Source organism: Phaseolus vulgaris, chromosome 3 (assembly GCF_000499845.2).
Source record: "Phaseolus vulgaris cultivar G19833 chromosome 3, P. vulgaris v2.0, whole genome shotgun sequence".
In the NCBI taxonomy this organism is placed as follows: Eukaryota; Viridiplantae; Streptophyta; class Magnoliopsida; order Fabales; family Fabaceae; genus Phaseolus; species Phaseolus vulgaris.
The window spans coordinates 16,157,885-16,180,466 of NC_023757.2; the positions used below are offsets into that span (position 1 = coordinate 16,157,885).

At 49.2% G+C, this 22,582-nt stretch overlaps 3 protein-coding genes across 3 annotated transcripts; 1 reads left to right on the top strand and 2 right to left on the bottom strand.

Moving 5' to 3' along the window:
- Positions 1-874: 874 nt before the first annotated feature.
- On the bottom strand, positions 875-6,104 carry LOC137839218 (uncharacterized). The gene is made up of 3 exons (XM_068648343.1): positions 6,033-6,104; positions 1,553-1,893; positions 875-1,502 (listed from the first exon to the last, which is right to left on the bottom strand). Exons 1-3 carry the CDS (start codon positions 6,102-6,104, stop codon positions 875-877), a joined length of 1,041 nt encoding a protein of 346 aa, XP_068504444.1.
- A 1,744-nt stretch (positions 6,105-7,848) lies between these two features.
- On the top strand, positions 7,849-8,813 carry LOC137839219 (uncharacterized). Its single transcript, XM_068648344.1, has 2 exons — positions 7,849-8,601; positions 8,718-8,813. Exons 1-2 carry the CDS (start codon positions 7,849-7,851, stop codon positions 8,811-8,813), a joined length of 849 nt encoding a protein of 282 aa, XP_068504445.1.
- Positions 8,814-13,473: 4,660 nt separating this feature from the next.
- On the bottom strand, positions 13,474-14,109 carry LOC137839220 (uncharacterized). Its single transcript, XM_068648345.1, has one exon. The coding sequence runs from the start codon at positions 14,107-14,109 to the stop codon at positions 13,474-13,476; it is 636 nt and encodes a 211-aa protein (XP_068504446.1).
- Between the last annotated feature and the right edge of the window lie 8,473 nt (positions 14,110-22,582).

Here is a 22,582-nt window from a genome sequence, read left to right on the forward strand (position 1 = left end):
TAGCATTCAAAGAATGGTCAAAGCATTTAAAGCAGGAATGTATTCAGTTATAAAATCATTTAAAGCTCACTTAACTAAAAAAACTATTTCTGTTAGGATTTTCAAACAAACAATTGATTGAAAGTGCGAATCAATCGATTGTTTTGGTTTGATAGCAAGTCAACCAACCAAAATAATTTTCAATCTTTTCAAAAACACCTAAGTATAAAACAATCGGTTGTTTCAACAAAACAACAGGTTGTTTTTCACTTAGTTTGGAAAATACCTTAAACTTAAAAGATTTGAAAACACTTAAGCTTTAGATTCAACAAAGAGTGGATTACAAAGATAAACTACCCCAGATCCTACTCTAAAACACAACAACAACTTCAAACAACTTCAGCCTTCCATCAAACACTAGGATTTGGATTCTTCAAAGCTTTTGAGCACACTTGATTCAACAAATAGGGGGTGGGGGTTGAATTTTAGCTTGTTCCTAGCTCTTTTGGAAGGCATTTTGACCTAGTTTCTAGAAGGACAAGCCTAAGATGCGGGTTTGACATAGTCAAACCCTAAGGCTTCCCCTTTTTTCCCTTTTCCCATCCTACCCCTTTAGCTTGTTCTCCAAGGCTCCTTTACCTATAAATAGGAGGCCTACCTAGTGTATTTTGCAAGTTGAAATTAATAGAAGAAGAGTTACTCTGCACAAATTGTGTGAGGTGTTAGCGAGGTTTGAATTCCTCTTAGCACTTAGGTCTTATCTGGTGAGTATTGAGAGCTCTCAAGTGGCGACTATCTTCACTTATCTTGGAGGCCAATCACACTCCAAGTGGCGTGTTCCACTTCTCAAATCCATCACATAAGCTTTCTCCTTCCTTCATCTATTCTTCCATTGTCATTCCATTTTTACTTTTTGTATCATGTTCTTGTTTGGTTTTCTTTGTTTCCATTCGACAATTCTATTTTGGGTGGTACCATCAGTACTGTTGCCACCAACAGTACGGGTGGTACCATCAGTACTGTTGCCACCAACAGTACGGGTGGTACCATCAGTACTGTTGCCACCAACAGTACTGGTGGTACCATCAGTAGTGTTAACACCAACAACAGTGGTGGTACCATCAGTACTGTTGCCACTAACAGTACAGGTGGTACCATCAGTACTGTTGCCACCAACAATACTGGTGGTGCCATCAGTATTGTTGCCACCAAAAGTACTAGTGGTACCATCAGTACTGTTACCATCAACACCACTGGTCGTACCATCAGTTCTGTTGCCACCAGCAGTACTGGTGGTACCATCAATACTGTTGCCACAAAAAGTACTGGTGGTACCATCATTACTGTTACCACCAATAGTACTGGTGGTACCATCAGTACTGTTGCCACCAACACCACTGGTGGTACCATCAGTACTGTTGCCACCAACACCACTGGTGGTACCATCAGTTCTGTTGCCACCAACAGTACTGGTGGGACCATCAGTACTGTTGCCACCAACAGTACTGGTGGGACCATCAGTACTGTTGCCACCAACAGTACTGGTGGGACCATCAGTACGGTTGCCACCAACAGTACTGGTGAAACCATCAGTACTGTTCCACCAACAGTACTGGTGGGACCATCAGTACTGTTGCCACCAACAGTGCTGGTGGTACCATCAGTACTGTTGCCACCAACAACACTGGTGGTACCAACATTTTTGTTGCCACCCACAGTACTGGTGGTACCATCAGTACTGTTGCCACCAAAACTACTGGTGGTACCATCAGTACTGTTGCCACCAACAACACTGGGGTTATCATCAGTACTGTTACCACCATCAACACTGGTGGCACCCTCTGTTAGAATATATGGCCTTAAACGAGAGGGGGGGGGTGAATTGTTTAAGAAAGACTTTAGTAAACTTTTAAGCTTAGAATGAAAATTCTTCAAAAGAACCTTGATTAAGGATTCAGTTTTTCAAATCAAAACAACAAAAGCACAAAGCTGGAAAAACAATCGGTTGTTTTAGCAAAACAATCGGTTGTTTATACCAGTTTCAAAAATATCAAAACTGAATTTAAAGAGATAGGGATAGAGAAATTGTACACAGTTGTTTATACTGGTTCACTCCAAACAAGAGCTACATCCAGTCTTCTCAGAAACCCTAAGGATAACCACTAAGCAATCACCACTTGATCACTTACACCACAACCAAGAGAATGACCTTGAAAACCTCAAGAAACACACTCTCTTTGGCCAACACTAAGATTGTTGATCTTGAACACCTCAAGAACACACAGCCAATCTCAGCAAAACACACAAACGAATTGTTCAGCAGTTTACAAAGATTACACTTGTTACAGATGAATATCTAAAATCAATACAAGTAGAATCCTATTCCAGCACCTTGATCAATCTCTAAACTCTTAAGCAATCTCAGAACTCTTTTAAAAACTCTTAGTCAAAAACTTTGTTTCAAGATTCTTATTTCTTCATTAACAGTTTTTCTGAAATTATACAAAGATATAGTTTGTTATCAAATCTTAACAAACTCTTAATTGCATTTAAAATAGATTGGTCAAAGCATTTAATGACTAGAGCGTATTCAGTTAAAGAATTCAAAGCTCAGTCAAAGAAAACAGTTTTTCTGTTATGGTTACAAAACAAACAATCGATTGTTTCCTCGAATCAATCGGTTGTTTTGTTACTTAACAGTTTTAACCATTCAAAAACAGTTTTCAAACTTTCTCAAAACACCTAAGTGTAAACAATCGGTTGTTTCGACAAAACAATCGGTTGTTTCGACAAAACAATCGGTTGTTTCAACTTAGTTTGAAAAACATTTTACTTTGATAAAGATTGAGATGTTAATTGCTTGAGATTCAATCTAAGGGTGGATTACAACATTAAACTACCCCAGAACAAAGCTTAAACCAGCACAACAACAACAACAAGCAAAGCAGAGGCTTCAACATCCTTCAAAGGATTTGGATTCTTCAAAACTTTGAACACCACTTGGTTCAACACCCTCAGTACTGTTGCCACCAACAACACTAGTGGTACCATCAGTACTGTTGCCACCAACAGTACTGGTGGTACCATCAGTACTTGTTCCTGCCGGTTGACTGAGAAAATCTTTGCGCGTGGCTCTAACTTGCACTCGAGGACTCCTTCGTCTTCAACTCAGATCTCCGCCTTGCGCCGTCGTGAGAACCTGAAATGAAACGAGCAAAGGGCGCCCTCGCGGCCGTTTGCACTCCGACGATCAAGTCAGCGAATCAAGAAACATCAAAACCTCCGTATCGGAGATCGTTACTGAATCGTAACTAACTCTGATCTTTCTCTCTCTCTCTCTCTGAGTGAGTGTGTAAACTGAGTCAAGCGTGCTACTGATAGAACATACCTTAGTAAAATTTCAGAGAAGCTTATATACCTTGATGTTTCAGTGCTTACTGCCACGTGTCCTTCTGACTTGACCGCAATTCTACGTGGAAGATCTTACAGCGCTACATCCCAACTTAGGGAAATTCTTGCGTGTAAAGAGGATGTAGATGCCCAAGTTGAAGACGCTCAAGAAGTCATTAGCCCACCTCATAGGCTTACAAGGAGCAAGTTTAAGGAATTAGGAAATAGTGGAAGATTGTTTTCTCTTTTTATAGTATCTTTTGTATTAAAAGGTGCTTAGAGGGAAACATTAGACACCTATTTTGTAAAAGCATCTTTAGGCTTTAGTTTAGAAAATTCTAGAAGCTTGGGGAGTGAGCTTAGTAGGGGCGTGAGCTTAGGAGTCTTTTGGGTAGCTTATGGAATAAGCTTTGTAAGCAAATGACCGGCCCTTGCTCCTATAAAAGGAGGGCTTAGGTCCTTCATAATTCAGAATTGATGTTTGAAGTAGCAAAACTCTCCCAAATTGGTGATTGAGTGTGTGAGAACTTGTCTTCTCCTCTTCCTAGTCTCATCTTGAGAGCCTTGGTTCCCTCAAGTGGCGGCAATTCACACTTATCTTGGAGCATTCATACTTCAAGTGGCGTGTCCATCAACCAAGCTCTTCATTCACATAAGTTCCTCTCTTCTCCATCTTTTCATTTCATCTCCATGTTCATACGAAGCTAAAACATGTCTTAGGTTCCTATTCTTGCAATTTCATTTGGTACTTTAGCTTAATTCTTGTTTTAGATCGGTTCTTCTTCTCTTTTGCTGGATTCGTTTGGTTCTTCTTCATTTCCTATTGTTTTGTTCGGTGCTTTTCAGTTTCTAAGCAATTTAAACGGTTCTTTTGCTTTCTTACCTCTTTTAATCGGTTCAATTGGCAAGAAATGGGTCTTCCATGTGAGTTTGGTGTTTGGTGCAAGTTTTGGTGAGTTCTTGAAACATAGAACATTGATCCATTTCTATTAAAAGTGCCTATTCATTCTCCAACTCAAGTTGATTCCATAAAATGTCAAAGAATCATCTATATCTAGCTATTGGAATCATATCATGTGGTATCATGAGTCTTAGGTTTGTTCATGTTTGATTCTGAGTTGTTTTGCACTTTTAATTCAAGAACTCTATCTTCTTGTTGTTTTTCTTTCTGTTTTTAGGCTTAATTTTGAGTTTTATTGCTGTTTTCTTAATTGTGCCTATCATGTGTTTGTGTCTTTTCCTTTTTGAATCCTTTTAAGTTTTGACATAGTCCTGTTTTTCCAAGAATGTTATCAATTCTTTGTGGTCCTTTTATTGTAATTTTTGTTTCTTGTTTTTGTGTAATACAGTTTTTCTGAACTTGTTTCTTGATCCTTTGATGCATTTTATGTTTAGTTTTGAGTTCATACTTGTATTTTAGATCTATACAAGTTCTTTTACATCACTTCTATTATGTCTTTGCTAGTTCTTAATTCTGTTTTTCATTCCTATTAGGATTCCTCTGTTTTCCAAAAAGTGTGCTAACTGTTTTGCCTTATTGCAATTGATTTACTTACTGGAATGTTTTGAAATTTTGGATTTGTGTTCGTTAAAGTGTTATAAAAGAGTAGAAAAAAGAAGTACTTCAAAATTCAAAGTATAAAAAAAATGATAAATCAAAAACAAAAAGTGTGTAATTCTACCGAAAAAAATACGGTAATTTGGCAGTGATTTTAGAAAATTTATCTCAATTAATTGGCTTACTGTTTTTGAGTAATTCCAGTGCCATTGTTGAGCTAAGATCTTGAACTTTCTGTGGTTACAATTTCATCATCCAGTTCGCTTTATATCATTCTTGATAAATCAGTGAACATTTCGTACAGTTTGCACAAAAATGTTTTCTTCGCCTACCCCTAACGACGCCTACACCTGGCGACGCCTAAACTGGTCAACCTGTTGACTTTCTCCCCTGGGCCCCTTGGCGGGTCCCACCACGCGTTTGACTTTGACTTTGACTTTGGTCAACGCTCGGCGACGGGACGGTACATAAGCCCCCAGTCTTGAGTTGACACTTGCTTTCAACAAAAAGACTAAGGCCTCGCCCTACCATCCACATGGCACTCATGATGACGTGACATTCTCTGAACAACTGACGTGACATTCTGCGCTGAGGACGTGACACTTTAAGTTATGCTCTAATCTCTTGACACGTGGCCCAATCGCACGGCCACAACTTAACGCCTCTCGCGCTCCTCAAGTTAACGTTATATCTTTCAAAAACGCGCGCTCCAAACCATTGTTTCATTCACTCTTCACATTCTCTCTACTGTTCATCTTCCCAAACTTTCTCTGCAATCTTTGTACCGACTAGGTCATCGGGTGTGATGACGTGTCTAGCACGTGACTAAGTGGGGGGCGCTCATTAGAGCACGTGGACAAGAGAAAGGTGAATGGTTCAGAAGCAAGCATAGTCGGTTGTCGCTGGGTTTGTGTGCCATCGACGTATTAGATAATGGAAGATCGAGTGGTCTGACATCGCCAGAATGAGCACATCGCCGGATCTCCCAGTAAACTTAGTTAAAGCTGCTGGAGGCCCAGAAGAGTAAGTTCAAGCGTATAAGCTCGGTAAGATGATTGTTGCGCCAGCATGGGGCGTGAAGGTCGAGTGGGTTGAAGGGAACAACTTGCTCATCAGCGACAGGATTCCCAGAGTGGACATTCGTTGGTGGCAAGGTTTCCTCAGCTAGAACATTCATGGCGTAACAATAAGGAAGGTGCCACTTGCGACAAGCGATATCACAGAGATGGTGCACTTTGTTGCATCCGATACTCGCCTTGTCAGGTGGTGTTCCAGAACGTATTACGTGCTAGATTACTCCTTGAATAGGAGACTTAGCCGCGCGACTGGTTACTACACAGAAAAGACGCTCAAGTTACCCCAACCCAGATGACGACACGTGTAGGGTTGGATGCTACCTATTGCTCCAGCCCAGATGGCGACATGCGTAGGGTGGGATGCTACACAAAAGTGACGCTCGAGTTATCCCCGCCCAGATGATGACACGTGTAGGGCTGGGTACTACCTGCTACCCCAGCCCAGATGATGACACATGCAGGGTTAGATGCGAGCCACGCGTCCAAAGCGCAACTGCCTGGAGAGAGAAAAAACCTAGGTATAAAGGTAAGCGTAACAGAATTTGCAGAGGTACGTTTTTCATTTCGGCTCAATGCTTAGGGTTGAGAGCACTTTAGTACGGTTCTACAGAATATAGTTTTCTCTCAGTTTTTGGGTGTTCTCATTACTGACTTGAGCGTCGGAGCGCCACCGGCCGCAGAGGCACCACTTTGTGTTTTCAGTTCTCAGAGAGGCTATCTGTGGAGTAGACTTGGAGGGCACGTGGTGTCAAGCTGGTGTTGAAGTTCGTGACGAGGCAACGCTCTGACGCTAGGTCAACCGGCAGGAACATCTGGCGCCCACCGTGGGCCCGTATAAAAGGTGATTCCCAACCACAGTTCGAGTTTGTTGAAGTTTTGGTGTTTCCTGTCCGACTGCTTGCTGTCGCAGTCGGTTTTTGAAGTCCTCACCATTCGTTTGGAGTTTCTTTGAGTTGCTGAGTTTGCTGGGGAAGGATGAGGACAACGCGGTCCAATTCAGTCGTGCCGTCAACAGATGAGGATGCTGTGTCTATGACACAAGTGATGGATATGATGAGGACGCTGCAGGAGAACGTAGCTGCATCGCGTTCTGAGCAAGAAAGAATGCACGAGGCACTGGTGGCCTCACAAGCTAGGAATGAAGAGCTCAACAGGATCAACGAACAGCTGCACAAAGCTCTTTAAAAACGGGAGGAGCGCGCGGTTGGGGACAGATCTGCGCCCCCATCCCCACCGCGCAGCTTTCCTATGCCATTTCCTCAGGAGATCATGGACTCAGTGGTCCCTGCAAATACGGTGGCGGTGAAGGCGTCTTTCAACGGAGTGGAGGACCCTGAGGCTCATCTCACGGCGTTTCACACTCAGATGATGCTCTCGGGGGGGTCGGACGCAGTCTACTATAAGGTGTTCATGAGCACTCTTAGTGGAACGGCGTTGGACTGGTTCGTCAGTTTACCTACTGGCCACATTACCATGTTTCAGCAGTTTTCCAAGATGTTTGTTGAGCAGTATATAGTGAACAAGGCACCACCGTTGGTGTCTTACGACCTGTTCGACGTGAGGCAGTACCAAGGGGAGTCCCTAAAGGATTTCCTGAACAGATTCGGAGCTCAGATAGTCCGCTTGCCAGGTAAAGATGAAGAAATGTTTGTACATGCCTTCAAAAAGGGTGTGTTGCCTGGGCCCTTTAGTGAGTCGCTTATCAGGAGTCAGCCCGCCACGTTCGCTGAAATCCGGCGATGTGTCGTGGCTCACATCGCCGCTGAGAGCGAAGTCTCCGAGAAAAGGGGAAACGTGGCCCCAGCTAAGCTACGTGCCCAGACAAGGGTCCAACCGCAAAGGGTAATGGAGGCGGCTGCGGGGAAGAGGGACCAAAGGATGCGTCATCCTTATGACCCTAAGAAGAATAAGGGGAAGGCGCCGGGGCGGCCCAGAGAGACTAATCGCCCGCCAAGGTATGAGTTCGTGATGGGGTTGGCCGATTTGATCGCCATCCCGAACACTGCTGCCAGGCTCAAGGTGCCTGAGAAGACGACGGAAAAGGTTTTGGGACCAAAACCAGACGCGTGGTGTGAGTTCCACAAGAGCTTTGGCCACTCTATCAACTCGTGTTTGGCTTTGGGATACCAACTCGCCGAGTTGGTCAAGTGTGGATTCTTGAAAGATTACTTGTTGGAGAAGCAAGCGGGCCAATCAACAGGTTTCCAATCGGCGGGCAATGAGGGACAGCAGCACGAGGTGCCCATTCACGGTGAGATCCACACCATAGCTGGTGGATTCTCAGGTGGAGGGTGTACTGCATCGCAGCGCAAGAAGTACGCGAGGTCGGTGATGTCGGTGGAAGTTTTCGAGGATCACTCACCCGACGTGGACATCACGTTCACCAAAGGAGACCTTAGGGACGTTATGCCTCACGACAACGACCCTATTGTGATCTCGCTTGTCACGGTGGGAAGGACTGTCCACCGGGTGCGGGTCGATCAAGGAAGCTCGGCAGATGTGATGTTTTGGCCGACTTTTGAAAAGTTACAATTATCCCCCGACCAACTGAGGCCATATGGGGGCTGCTTGTACGGTTTTGCCGGTGATCAAGTGGAGGTCAGGGGATACATTGAGTTAAGGACGACGTTCACAGATGGCTTGGCCTCACGAACAGAGAAGATCAGGTATCTTGTCGTGAACGCTCTGTCGGCATACAACATCCTGTTGGGAAGGCCAACACTCAACAGGACAGGAGTTGTGCCTTCAACAAGGCACATGAAGGTCAAGCTACCATCTATGGAAGGGCTGATTATCACCATCTGTTCTGACCAAAAGGAGGCGAAGAAGTGCTATGAAAACAGCCTCAAGAACAAGAGATCTGTATGCCACGTAACCACAACGCCGCCCCCTGGCGTGGAGCTTGAGTGGGAAAACCGGAGAGTTGCGGATACGGCGTTGGAGGTGGTCGCCGAGGGTGATGTGCCAATGGAGGATATCGAGGCGAGGTCCGAGAGCGCTGCCCGGGTGGAGGAAGAGAGAAACTGCCCGGGGACCGCTAGGGAGTCAGGTGTCGCGAGGGCGCTGATCGCCATCGAGAAGAGGCCTCAGCCGGTTGAGGAATGGCTTGAGAAGAAGATCAACGACAAGACGTTTAAACTGGGGAAAACCTTAGACAGCGAGACACAAGACCAAATCGCCAAGGTGATAAGTAGACACCTGGATGCATTTGCATGGACTGCTTCAGACATGCCGGAGATCGACCCCGATTTCTTGTGCCATCGTTTAGCAATGGATCCCCAAGTTAGGCCCATCCGCCAGAGGAGGAGAAAGTTTAACGAGGAAAAGAGGCAGGCGATCAAGGACGAAACGCAGAAACTCCTTGCAGCAGGCCACATCAGGGAGATCCAATATCCAGAATGGCTCGCCAACGTCGTTCTGGTCAAGAGCAGCGGGAAATGGCGGATGTGTGTTGACTTCACAGATCTGAATAAGGCCTGTCCAAAGGATTCTTATCCTTTGCCAAGTATAGACGCCCTGGTAGATAGCGCATCAGGGTGCAAGTTGCTCAGTTTTTTGGATGCCTTCTCAGGATACAACCAAATCAAAATGCACCCCATGGATGAAGAAAAGACTGCTTTCATGACGGAAAGGTCATGCTATTGCTACAAGGTGATGCCCTTCGGGCTGAAGAATGCGGGGGCCACGTACCAAAGGCTAATGGACAAGGTGCTCGCCCCTATGCTCGGGAGGAATGTGCAGGCATATGTTGACGACATGGTCGTAACATCCCTGGAAAAGAGCAGGCACGTCGCTGATCTAGAAGAGTTGTTCGTTACGATAGCCAGGTACAAGTTGAAACCGAATCCTGAGAAGTGTATTTTCGGCGTGGAGGCAGGGAAATTTCTGGGATTTCTCTTGTCGGAGAGGGGAATCGAGGCCAACCCCAACAAATGTGCCGCCATTTTGGCAATGAGAAGTCCTGCCACTGTGAAGGAGGTGCAGCAGCTCACGGGACGGATGGCCGCTCTGTCTCGATTCGTATCCGCCAGTGGAGAGAAGGGCCACCCATACTTCCAATGCTTGAAGAGGAATAACATGTTTGTCTGGACGAAGGAGTTTGAAGAAGCTTTTATGAAGCTCAAAGAATACCTGGCGAGACCGCCAGTTCTATGCAAACCCCAAGCGGCAACGCCCCTCAGGCTGTATTTTGCCATAACTGAGAGGGCGATAAGCGCGGTGCTTGTCCAGGATCAAGATCAGGTCCAGAAACCCATCTATTTTGTTAGCAAAGTGGTGCAAGGCCCAGAGGTGAGGTATCAGGCCTTAGAGAAGGCGGCGCTGGCGGTTGTATTTTCGGCGAGGAGGCTGCGCCACTACTTCCAGAGCTTTACAGTGGTGGTAATGACTGATTTACCCATCCAGAAGGTTTTGAAGAAACCGGATGAGGCTGGGAGGATGGTGAAATGGGCGGTGGAGTTGTCGGAGTTCGACATCAAGTATGAGCCCCGGGGACCGATCAAGGGGCAAATCTTCGCTGATTTTGTGGTCGAGCTATCTTCCGAAACAGTGCAAAACGCCGGGGATGACTTTCGTTGGGTGCTCTCGGTGGATGGGTCGTCTAACCAGCTGGGTAGCGGGGCTGGGGTTATTTTGGAGGGACCCAACGGTGTGCTGATAGAGCAATCTCTGAGGTTCGCCTTTAAAGCAAGCAACCATCAAGCGGAGTATGAGGCTTTGATCGCCGGTATTCTATTGGTAAAGGAGATGGGGGCAAGGGTGCTGATGGCCAAGAGTGTTTCGTTGTTGGTCACTGGGCAGGTAACCGGCGAGTTCCAAGCCAAAGATCCGCAGATGGCAACTTACCTGGAGTACGTGCAAGAGCTAAGGAGATCCTTTGTTTTGTTTGAAGTGGTGCACGTGCCAAGAAAGCAGAATGCCCGAGCTGACTTGCTAGCCAAGCTCGCCAGTTCGGGCAAGGGGGCAGACAGAGCACCGTTATTCAAGAAACTTTGAAGGCACCTCGAGCATTCGTGGCAGATCACCTCGATGGAAAGGACGAGGAGGAGCCATAGATCTCTAACGCAGGAAACTTTGAGGGCGCCGAGGGTCAGAGCGCACCCAGCGGAAGAGGTAAAAACGATGCAAGTTTGCGCTATCCATGACCCAGATACGTGGATAACGGCATACCAACGCTACATGGCGGATGGCGTGCTCCCAATAGACTTGGCAAAGGCCAGAAAGATAAAGAAGAACTCCAGCAAGTTTACCCTCATCGATGGCGAGTTGTACAGGTTCGGGTTTACACACCCTCTTCTTGTATGCGTATACGGAGAGAAGTGCACGAGAATTATGGCCGAGCTCCATGAAGGGATTTGTGGGAGCCACATCGGGGGTCGAGCTCTGGCAACAAGGACTGTCCGTGCAGGTTATTACTGGCCCACAATGAGGGAAGATTGCAAGAGATATGCCCAGCGTTGCAAGCAATGCCAGCAGCACGCCGATTGGCACAAAAGGCTCCCCCAGAAGAGTTAAAGTCAATCTACAGCCCCTAGCCGTTCCACACGTGGGGAATCGATATTCTGGGGCCCTTCCCGTTGGCGATCAGGCAAATGAAGTATTTGGTTGTGGCGATCGAGTACTTCACGAAATGGATTGAGGCAGAACCAGTAGCCCAGATCACTGCGCACAAAATCCAGAGTTTCGTGTGGAAGAATATTGTGTGTCGTTTTGGTGTGCCCAAGCGTTTAGTATCAGATAATGGGACTCAGTTCGCAAGTCACCTGTTGAAGAAGCTGTGCGAGGACATCGGGACAAACAGGTGTTTGCTTTTGTGGAGCACCCGCAAACGAATGGGCAAGTGGAGTCAGCTAATCGGGTTTTGCTGAGAGGCTTGAAGAGGAGGTTGGAAAAGGCCAAGGGGTCTTGGGTTGAAGAAGTTCCCCGCATAGTGTGGGCATATCATACCACTGAGCAATCGGGAACCCATGAAACCCCGTTTAGCTTAGTGTATGGATGCGATGCGATGATTCCAGTCGAAATCCAGGAAAGCACACCGAGATTCCAGAACTTCGTGGTGGAAGACTCGAACGAAGAAAGGAGAATGAACTTGGATTTGCTGGACGAGGTCAGGGAGGAAGCACGGATGAAGGCTGAGGCAGTAAAGAGAAGAGTTGAGCGTAAGTACAACTCCAGAATAAGGCCGAGGCAATTCAGAGATGGTGACCTGGTGATGAGGAAGGCCCACCAGTACGAGATGGAGAACAAGTTATCGCCCAAGTGGACAAGACCGTTTAGAATAACCGAAGCACTCGGGAACGGCGCCTACCGCTTGGAGACGCTGGGAGGAGGGGTGATTCCTCGCACTTGGAACGCCACCCATCTCAAGTTTTATTACAGTTAAGGCATTGTAAGTAGTCCTCCTTGCCTTGAGCGAGCGTAGGCGAGAAAGAGATTCAAAAGACCTCCTCGCCTTGAGCGAGCGTAGGCGAGAAAGAGATTTAAAAGACCTCCTCGTCTTAAGCGAGTGTAGGCGAGAAAATATTAAAGTCCTCCTCGCCCTTAGCGAGTACAGGCAAGAGCAGATCACAAGACCTCTTTGCGTAAGCAAATTGAGGCAAGTTAAAAGCCCTCAGTGCGTCCAGGGGAGGAGGAGATGTAACCCCTGGGCAAGTCGAGGCATCAGGAAAAGTCCTTCTCACCCTCGAGTGAGTTCAGGCAAGATGAAGCTGAAAAGTCAGGGGTGTTAATAATCTTAAGTATGGGAAAGGAGGGTTGGTGAAAACTCCCTTCCCCTTGAGTTAAACACCAATATTGACCTAGTAAGACCAGTTAAATTAGAAGTTAAAGGGTGGTTGGGGGAGGTTCGCAGAGGACACCTCACCACCTAAATCATTGTTCTAAAACTCAGGGAGGTAGAGAAGGATCCGAAAGGCGGCTCTACCCCCAGATGAGGGAAGAATGATTTAAGCTATCTCAGGTTAAAAACTCGGGGAAGGTAGAGGGAGAACCGAAAGGTAGCTCTCCTTCCAGACGAGCAAAGAGGAAGTCATAAGGTGATCCCGCAGGGGACGTTTTCAGTTAAAAGGAAAATGGCGTCGCCAAAAGCCCATGGCTTGAGGTTGAAATAGAAAGAGGATCGCGCGGCAAGAGCCAGATCAGCGAAGTTTTGGGCGATGACGTAGAAATACGCTTGTCCCTTGGCAGATCGGGCGAGTGAGATTTCAGATACTAAGGTCGACCTACGCCCTTTTTGCTACAGACTAACCGTTTGTTTAAGTTAAGGTGATTTCCAGAAAATTAAGTACCAATTTGTGCAAAGTACATTGAGTTGAGTAAAAACCGTTGATCGCACAACAGAAGACCATATATATATATATATGCGCATGAATATCAAACAGTTTGAGCAGAATGAAAGTCATTACATACAAGTCAAATTTAAATACAAGAGTTTCAAGGCGGTAAAGTCGAAGTGGCAGGTGGGAGTAGCAGTTATGTCGAAGGCACGATCTTGCCATCCACCACTTCGTTGTACACCGAGAACTCGGAGAGGTCGAGGTCGGGATATTTGCAAGCGAACTGCTCCAAAGCCGCTCCAAAGCCGGAGGTGAGAACTTGGGCAGCTTCAAGCTGAAGCTCGTCGATCTTCGTTTTGAACCCGCTGTTTTCTTCACGAACTCGGGCAAGCTCGGCAGCAGTTTCGCTCAGTTCTTTGGAGGCCTTATCCCGATCTTGCTCGACCTTTCCCAGAAGGGTCTCCCTCTCAATCGACCTCTTCTCCAGATTGGACATCTTATTGGCATCGGCCTTTTGGGCCTCCTCCAGCTTTGCAACCTTCTCCCTCAGAGGGACGAGCTTGCTTTCCAACTCGATGACCTCCTGAAGCTTGTCGTGCAGTTTCCGACGCAGTTCGTTCTTGTCCTTGCGCACGCTTCGGAGCTCTTCGTTGAGAGTGTTTTCGACCCGCGAGAACTCTAAGCCTTGCGTCATCATGTTGCACTTGGCTTTTTCAGCTTCGGCTCTCGCGGTGCTCGCCACCTCCTGATGGACGCGATTATCAAGCTCAAATTTGTCCAAGGAGTCTCTTAGCCCTTCACCGACGATTTGGGGAAGACACCCGTCGACCATGGCGTTCAGACACACGGTGAAGGACTTCAAGGCCTCTTGGAGAGGAGCGGGAAGGCTTGGGGCCGAAGGAGGAGCTGAGGGTTGGTGCTCACCACCACCCTCGCAAGGTTGGATAGCGAGGGGAGCCTCGAGGCGAGGCGGTGAGGCGATGAGGCGGGGTGTTCTGTGGCAGCTTGGGAGGAAGCTTGCGTATCCGCAAGATGCTCAGGCGCAGCTTCGGCGGCCGAGGCGTTTGAGGCGAGAACGTCCCCAGCGGACTCAAACGGAGTGGAGGTGCTGGGGGGATTCTCGACATAGTTGGGAAGGGCGGCCTCGGCAGCCGGTGGTTCTGTTGTAACCCCGCTTTTTCGTTTGCAGATCAGCCCATTCTCGGTGCTCTCATCCGCCTCATCGTCCGACACGACCCTGGGGGCTTTCCTCTTAGCCTTTCGGGGGGGTATCTTCTTTCGTTCAGGGGCAGGAAGAACAACAACGTTGGACGGACCAACTGGTGAGGACTGGCCTTGGGCAGCGGCGATCTCTGCGACGGAGTTGGGGACGGTCTGAGAGCCCGCCGCAAGTTTGTGGAGTTTAGCTATAGAGCGCAGCTCGGCCATCCTATCTTTCCCCAGCATCATATCTGCATAAAGAGGCCAACAATTACGAACCAACACAGAGATTCAATAGTCGGTGAGGCATAGGAAGATAAGCAGCGTAAGTCAATGCACGGAATAAGTTAAAACTATGCGTTAACCAGAACAGCGACACCAAAGTAAAAACAAAGTTAGGCGAATTCGAGTCAGGGATAGGACTTAAAGACAAACCTATGTGGACATCCAGCTGGCTTTCGAAGAACTCATAGGTGATGATGGAGGAGGTGGGCAAGGTCACGTTGGAGGAGGCAACTCCTTTCCAGAAGTTGCATAAGTCCCTCTCGAGCTCCCCCATCTTTTCTGCCCCCTGGCGGCCCTCCTGAAGTTGGACTCTTTCTTTCCCTTGTTCACCCAATACAAGGGAAATCCGTCGAGGAGGGTAGGGTCTCGGTCGTTGCAGCAGACGCGCACGAACTTCCCTTTCCAGTCCTTATAGGATTGCTGGAAGATGGAGAGTATGGACCTCTCAGCGACCCCATTGAGGCTAACCCATAGACGATCGCCCGGGTTCTTGGCCTCGAATAGGTAGAGGAACACGTCCACCGAAGCTGGATGTCCCAAGTGCGCACAGATGATCTAGTAAGCCCGGAAAAACGCCCAGCCGTTGGGATGAAGCTGGGCGGGGGCAATGTCAAGCTCGGTTAGGAGCTCCCTCTCGAAGCGGGTGAAAGGGAATCGGAGTTTGACCTTCTTGAACGTCGTGGCGTAAACGAAGCAAAAGGGGACGTCGTCGCTCCCTTGGTTATCAGTGCAGATAGGCTCTCCGGGGGGACAAGGACGCAGAGATACCTTGTCATCGTGTTCTTTGCTGAAAGAGAGGTGATCCTGGTCACCTTTCCAGAGGCGGAGGATGTCACGGTCGGTGTTGATGGAGGAAGTCTCACCCAGCAAAGCTGAAGAGGCTCAAGGGTATAGTTGCTTGTAGTCTGGGAGGGGCCTCACAGTTGTACTGGTGTGAGGTGGGTTTGGCTGCGATTGGCTAGGTCGAGAAGACGCAGGTCTCACGATCTGGCTCGAAGGGACGTTAGGATCCCTTGGGGGGTCGCGGGAGGAGGAAGGGTTGGCCCTACGAGTTTTCGTCGGAGGGTTGCGGGGAGATGAAGGAGGGTTTGGTGTAACTTTGGATCGAGCCATCAGAAAAGCTGCAAGAAGACGAAAAGGGGAAGAGATGAGAGTTTGTAAATAGAGCGACTCAACAGAAAAGAAGGAGACAGAAGAACAAGGGGGGCTCGCGGAGAGAGGGTTAGAAACCCTAAGCGCAGAAAAAAGCGAAGCAAAGAAAAACATCCCACAACGTATGCTCCAGACCGTTAATGGATGATGCAAATCGATTAAAATGCAGTAAATATCAGTGGGAGTTGTACCGCCCTGGTAGTCGGAAGTGATGACGTGGCATCAAGCTATTGTATAGGCGTGTTGATGAGACGCCAGGTTGGCAGGAGGGAAGGGAGTCGGGGGGCTCGTGAAATCGCCAGTTATTAAGTTGGCGTGCTCCGATCATCGGGTTGAAGATGAAGTCGCCAGATGTAAACCCAGGCGACCAAGTGATTAGAGATCGCCAGAGCAAGCACATCGCCGAAGATGAAGGTGGTGCAGATTATGAAGGCGGCCGGCGAGACCACAAGGAAGGTGTACGAAGGCACCCTAACTCGCCAATCCCAGTAGAGATCGCGCTCCAAGTTAGCTATGCACTGAGCAGTATCATGCATAAGTAACTTAGCCAAAGGAGAGGCAGAAGCAGCGCCCAAGTCAAGGAGGCCCCAGATGACGGCACGTGTACGGCTGGATGCGAGCCACGTGTCCAGATGTGTAACTGCCAGGAGAAAGAAAGTGACCAAGTATATAAGGGTTTCCCAACGAACTTCTGAGGTACGCACGTTCAGATTTTCCTCTTTATGCTTGCGAGTTCTTGAGTATACTGAGAGAGAACTAGTTCACGGTTCCTTGAGAGAGTTATTGAGTATTGCTCTTAGTATTTGGTGGTTCGGTCACTGACTTGGGCGTTGGAGTGCGATCGGCCGCAGCGGCGCCGCTCTGTTCTTTTGCAGGTTCTTGAGGTGGATCGTGACGAAGGACGGAGGTTGAAGCGGCGCACACGTCGATCCAAGTTTGACGAGGCAACTTCAACGTTCTGGTCAACAGGCAGGATCATCAGGCGCCCACCGTGGGGCCGTGTAAAACTTGTTCCCATCCACAGCTTGAGTTCTTGGAGGTTTTCGCAGTTTTCTGTGTGGTTGTGTGCTGGTGCAACCGTTGTTCACTGTTCATCTAGTTTTCGTTCGGTGATTTCGCATTTCTACCGTTCGTTCGGGTTTTTGTTCGGTGAAGTGAAATTTTCTGCTGCTTACGTGAGATTTGTTCGGTGAAGATTTGAGTTCTTTGGCTTGTTTGGTCTTTCGAGGAAGAAGCGGTGGTTTCTGGTGGAGTTGCAGGTTTCTGTGGAGGTTCGCTGTGTTCTTGAGGTTTCTTGCGAAGTTTCGCGAAGTTCTGACCGATTGATCGCTGAATCGATTGTCGCTGAAGGAAGTGTTGTTCATTGCACTCTGTGACTTGCCAAGTTTTCATGAGAAAAATTAGAAGCAACCGTTCAAGTCCAGTTGCGCCTGTTGCTGCTGAAGGCGCCGACGCCATGACCATGGCGCAGATGGTGGAGATTATGCGTTCATTGCAGGCGAATGTGGAAGCCTCGCGCATAGAACAGGCGAGAATGCATGAGGACCTGGTCGCCTCTCGGGCCAGGAATGATGAGCTTAGCAAAGTGACTGAAGAGCTGCGTCAAGCTCTTCAGGAGCAGCGAGGGCGTCCTATTGCTGAAGAGGTCGCGCCGTCAACGCTGCCTCGTGTTTTTCCTATGCCTTTCGCTCAGGCGATCACTGACACGCCTATTCCTGCGAGTGTTGTACCTGTTAAGGCTGTTTTTACCGGCGTGGAGGATCCTGAGGCTCATCTCACCACGTTCCATACGCAGATGATGCTGTCAGGAGGGTCAGACGCCGTGTACTGCAAGATGTTTGTGAGCACACTCCAGGGAACGGCGCTGGAATGGTTTGTGAGCCTGCCTACCGGTCACATAACCAACTTCCAACAGTTTTCTAAGATTTTCGTCGAGTAGTACATCGTGAATGAGGCACCGCCCAGGGTGTCTTATGATTTGTTTGATATAAGGCAGTATCAGGGAGAGTCCCTCAGGGACTACCTGAATCGCTTTGGGGCGCAGATGGTCAGGTCGCCGGCCAAAGATGAAGAAATGCTGGTCTACGCATTTAAGAAGGGCGTGCTGCCGGGACCATTTTGCGAAGCATTGATCAGGGCTCACCCTGCCACGTTTGCTGAGGTTAGGCAACTTGCGGTGGCCCACATCGCCGATGAGAGCGAAGTCGCCGAGAAGAGAGGGAGCGTGGCTCCCGCTAGGCCACGCGCCCAGACCAAGATCCAGCCACAGAGGGTGCTGGAGACAGCGGCGGCCAGGAGGGATCAGAGGACTCGCCATCCTTATGATCCAAGGAAGAACAAGGGCAGGGGCCAAGGACGCCCGCAACCAGCACGCCGGGAGTACAATCGCCCGCCTAAGCACAAGTTTGTCATGGGATTGGCGGACCTGATCGCCATTCCCAACATATCTGCTAGGTTGAAAGCGCCCGAGAAGGTGGGCGACAAGGTGCTGGGACCAAAGCCAGACGCCTGGTGTGAGTTTCACCAGGGCTTTGGCCACACCGTAGATTCCTGCTTGGCTTTAGGATACCAGCTCAACGATTTGGTTAAGAGCGGGTTCCTAAACGACTATTTGCTGGATAGGAGGACGGGGGGCGCGTCGAGCTCCAAACCAGCAGGTGCTGAGGCTCAGCAGCACGAGATGCCTACACACGGGGAAATCCACACCATTGCAGGAGGTTTCTCGGGTGGTGGATGCACCACATCGCAGAGGAAGAGGTATGCGAGGTCAGTGATGACGGTGGATATGTTTGAAGACCACTCGCCGGAAGTGGACATTACGTTCACCAAGCAAGATCTTCGGGACGTTGTGCCTCATGACAACGATCCCATAGTCATCTCGTTGATCACAGCAGGAAGAAAGGTCCACAGGGTTCTGGTGGACCAAGGAAGCTCGGCGGACGTGATGTTCTGGCCGACTTTCACGCAGTTGGAGCTGCCCCTTGACCAGCTGAGGCCCTATGGAGGGTGTTTGTATGGTTTCGCTGGTGACCAGGTGGAGGTCACGGGGTACATAGAATTGAGGACTACGTTTACAGATGAGGCGGGTCGAGAACGGAGAAAATCAAATACCTTGTTGTAAACGCTCCTTCAGCGTACAACATCCTGTTGGGAAGACCCACGCTCAACAGGATAGGCGCTATACCGTCGACCCGACACATGAAGGTGAAGTTGCCGTCTATGGAGGGGGTGGTGATCACCATCAAATCCGATCTGAAAGAAGCGAAGAAGTGCTATGAGAATAGCCTGAAAAACAAGAGATCGGTGAGTTACGTGACAACCACCCCGCCTCCTGGTGTGAAGCCCAGATCGACGGTAATAGAAGAGACCGCCGGAAGAGACGTGGTGATGGTGGATGCTGAGCTGGGGGAGGGGAACGCCGGTCTGGAGGAAGAAGACGCAAGAAATCGCCCTGAGGAAGCGAGAGAGCTGGGAATCGCCAGGGCGGTGATCGCCAGAGAGACCAGGCCAAAACCCGTCGAGCAGTGGCTCGAGAGAGAGATCGGGGGAAAGATTTTCAAGCTGGGAAGATCTCTGGAGGTTGAGCTCCAGGACCAGATCGCCAAGGTGATAGAACGGCATCTGGATGCATTTGCATGGTCCGCTTCGGACATGCCCGGGATCGATCCCGACTTCTTGTGCCATCATCTGGCGATGGACAACTTGGTGAGACCAGTGCGACAAAGGAGAAGAAAGTTCAACGAGGAGAGGAGGCAGGCGATTAGAGACGAAACACAGAAACTCCTCGCTGCAGGCCACATCAGGGAAGTCCAGTACCCTGAATGGCTGGCAAATGTCGTGCTGGTGAAGAAGAGTAATGGGAAATGGCGCATGTGCGTCGATTTCACTGATCTGAATAAAGCTTGCCCAAAGGACTCATATCCTTTACCAAGCATAGACGCCCTGGTGGATAGTGCTGCAGGGTGTAAGTTGTTGAGCTTCCTGGATGCCTTCTCGGGGTATAACCAGATCAAGATGCATCCCATGGATGAAGAGAACACTGCCTTCATGACCGAGAGATCGTGCTACTGCTACAAGGTGATGCCGTTTGGGCTGAAGAACGCGGGGGCCACGTACCAGAGGTTGATGGATCGAGTACTTGCACCGATGTTGGGAAGGAATGTGCAAGCGTACGTGGATGACATGGTCGTGACCTCGCCATAGAAAAGCAAGCACGTTGCGGACTTGGAGGAGTTGTTCACGACGATCGCCAAGTTCAGGTTGAAGCTGAATCCAGAGAAATGCATCTTTGGCGTGGAGGCTGGAAAGTTCCTGGGATTTCTCTTAACTGAAAGAGGGATAGAGGCCAACCCGGACAAGTGTGCCGCCATCTTGGCAATGAGGAGCCCGGCCACTGTGAAGGAAGTACAACAGCTCACAGGTCGGATGACCGCCCTATCTCGCTTCGTGTCAGCTAGCGGAGAGAAGGGCCACCCATATTTCCAGTGTTTAAGGCGCAATAACAAATTTGCCTGGACGAAGGAGTGCGAGGAAGCCTTCGTCAAGCGGAAGGAGTATCTGGCGAGCCCGCCGGTTTTATTTTGCTGTAACTGAGAGGGCGGTGAGTGCGGTGCTCGCCCAGGACCAAGATCAGGCTCAAAAGCCTATTTATTTTGTTAGTAAGGTGCTGCAGGGCCCAGAAACGAGATATCAGGCCCTGGAGAAGGCTGCGCTGGCTGTGGTACTTTCGGCGAGGAGGTTGCGCCACTATTTCCATAGCTTCATGATACTGGTGATGACTGACCTGCCCATCCAGAAGGTCTTGAAGAAGCCCGACGTTGCGGGAAGGATGGTGAAGTGGGCAGTGGAGCTATTAGAGTTTGACATTAAATATGAGCCCCGAGGTCCGATTAAGGGGCAGATCTTCGCAGATTTTGTGGTCGAGCTCTCGTCTGAAGCGACACGAGTTGAAGGGGACGACTTCCGTTGGGTGCTTTCCGTGGACGGGTCGTCGAACCAGCAGGGTAGCGGTGCTGGAGTCATCTTGGAGGGACCAAACGGCGTGCTGATCGAACAATCCTTGAGGTTTGCCTTCAAGGCCAGCAACAATCAAGCAGAGTATGAGGCGCTGATCGCCGGAATTTTGCTGGCCAAAGAGATGGGAGCTAGGGTGCTGATGGCAAAGAGTGTCACGGGGCAAGTAACAGGCGAGTTCCAGGCTAAAGATCCACAAATGGCGGCTTACCTGGAGTATGTGCAGGAATTGAAGAGTTCCTTTGCCTCCTTTGAAGTGGTGCATGTGCCCAGAGAGCAGAATGCCCGAGCTGACTTGCTGGCTAAGCTCGCCAGTTCAGGCAAGGGGGGTAGGCAGAGGACGGTGATTCAAGAAACTCTGAAGACGCTGAGAGCATTTGTGGCAGATCACCTGGTTCTTCAGATAAGCAAGTCGACGGAGAAAGCGGCGAGGAGTCACAGATCCCTGACTCAAGAGACCTTGAGATCGCCAAGAATAAGAGCATGTTGGGGAGAGAAGGTGAACATGACGCAGGTCTGCACGACCCACGAGCCAGACACCTGGGTGACACAGTACAAGCGATGCTTGGCGGATGGCCTTCTCCCGCTGGATCCGACAGAGGCTAGGAAGGTAAAGAAGAATTCTAGCAAGTTCACAATGATTGATGGCGATCTGTACAGGTTTGGGTTCACTCACCCACTCCTGGAATGTGTGCATGGCGAGAAATGTACGAGAGTTATGGCAGAGCTCCATGAAGGGATATGCGGAAGCCACGTCGGGGGTCGAGCTCTGGCTGCAAGGACTCTCCGTGCAGGTTACTACTGGCCAACGATGAGAGAGGATTGCAAGAGGTATGCATAGTGCTGCAAGCAATGCCAGCAGCACGCCGATTGGCAGAAGGCGCCTCCCGAGGAGTTGAAGTCGATTTACAGCCCCTGGCCGTTTCATACGTGGGGAATCGACATCCTGGGACCATTCCCGCTGGCGATCAGGCAGATGAAGTACTTGGTGGTGGCGATTGAGTATTTCACCAAGTGGATTGAAGCAGAACCAGTGGCCCAGATCACCGCACACAAGATCGAAGGTTTCGTGTGGAAGAACATTGTGTGCCGGTTTGGTGTGCCCAAGCGCCTGGTGTCGGACAATGGGACTCAATTTGCAAGTCACCTGTTGAAGAAGATGTGCGAAGGGGTGGGAATTCAACAAGTGTTTGCATCCGTCGAGCACCCTCAGACGAATGGCCAACTAGAGTCAGCCAATCGGGTGTTGCTGAGAGGTTTGAAGAGAAGGCTAGAGAAAGCCAAAGGAAGCTGGGCTGAGGAGGTACCCCGTATAGTCTGGGCGTACCACACCACCGAGCAGTCAGGAACCCATGAGACCCCGTTCAGTTTGGTCTATGGGTGCGACGCAATGATTCCAGTGGAGATCCAGGAGAGCTCGCCGAGATTCCAGAACTTTGTGGAGGAAGACTCGAATGAGGAGAGAAGGTTGAACCTGGATCTACTGGATGAGGTCAGGGAAGAGGCGAGATTAAAAGCTGAGGCGGTGAAGCGAAGGATTGAACGAAGATATAACTCGAAGGTGATGCCGAGGCAGTTCAGAGAAGGCGACCTGGTGATGAGGAAAGCCCACCAGTACGAGATGGAGAATAAGTTGTCGCCTAAGTGGACGGGAC

Excerpts from the sequence above, each read along its gene's own strand:
- LOC137839218 (XM_068648343.1), bottom strand. The coding sequence starts at position 6,104 with ATGAATGTTCTAGCTGAGGAAACCTTGCCACCAACGAATGTCCACTCT. Across the intron at positions 1,894-6,032 it reads ATCCTGTCGCTGATGAGCAA|CTTAAAAGTTTACTAAAGTC; the intron begins GTTGTTCCCTTC and ends TTTCATTCTAAG. Across the intron at positions 1,503-1,552 it reads CTGATGGTTTCACCAGTACT|TACTGATGGTCCCACCAGTA; the intron begins GTTGGTGGCAAC and ends TGGTGGCAACAG.
- LOC137839220 (XM_068648345.1), bottom strand. The coding sequence starts at position 14,109 with ATGGTCGACGGGTGTCTTCCCCAAATCGTCGGTGAAGGGCTAAGAGAC.
- LOC137839219 (XM_068648344.1), top strand. The coding sequence starts at position 7,849 with ATGGAGGCGGCTGCGGGGAAGAGGGACCAAAGGATGCGTCATCCTTAT. Across the intron at positions 8,602-8,717 it reads TTGCCGGTGATCAAGTGGAG|GCCAACACTCAACAGGACAG; the intron begins GTCAGGGGATAC and ends CCTGTTGGGAAG.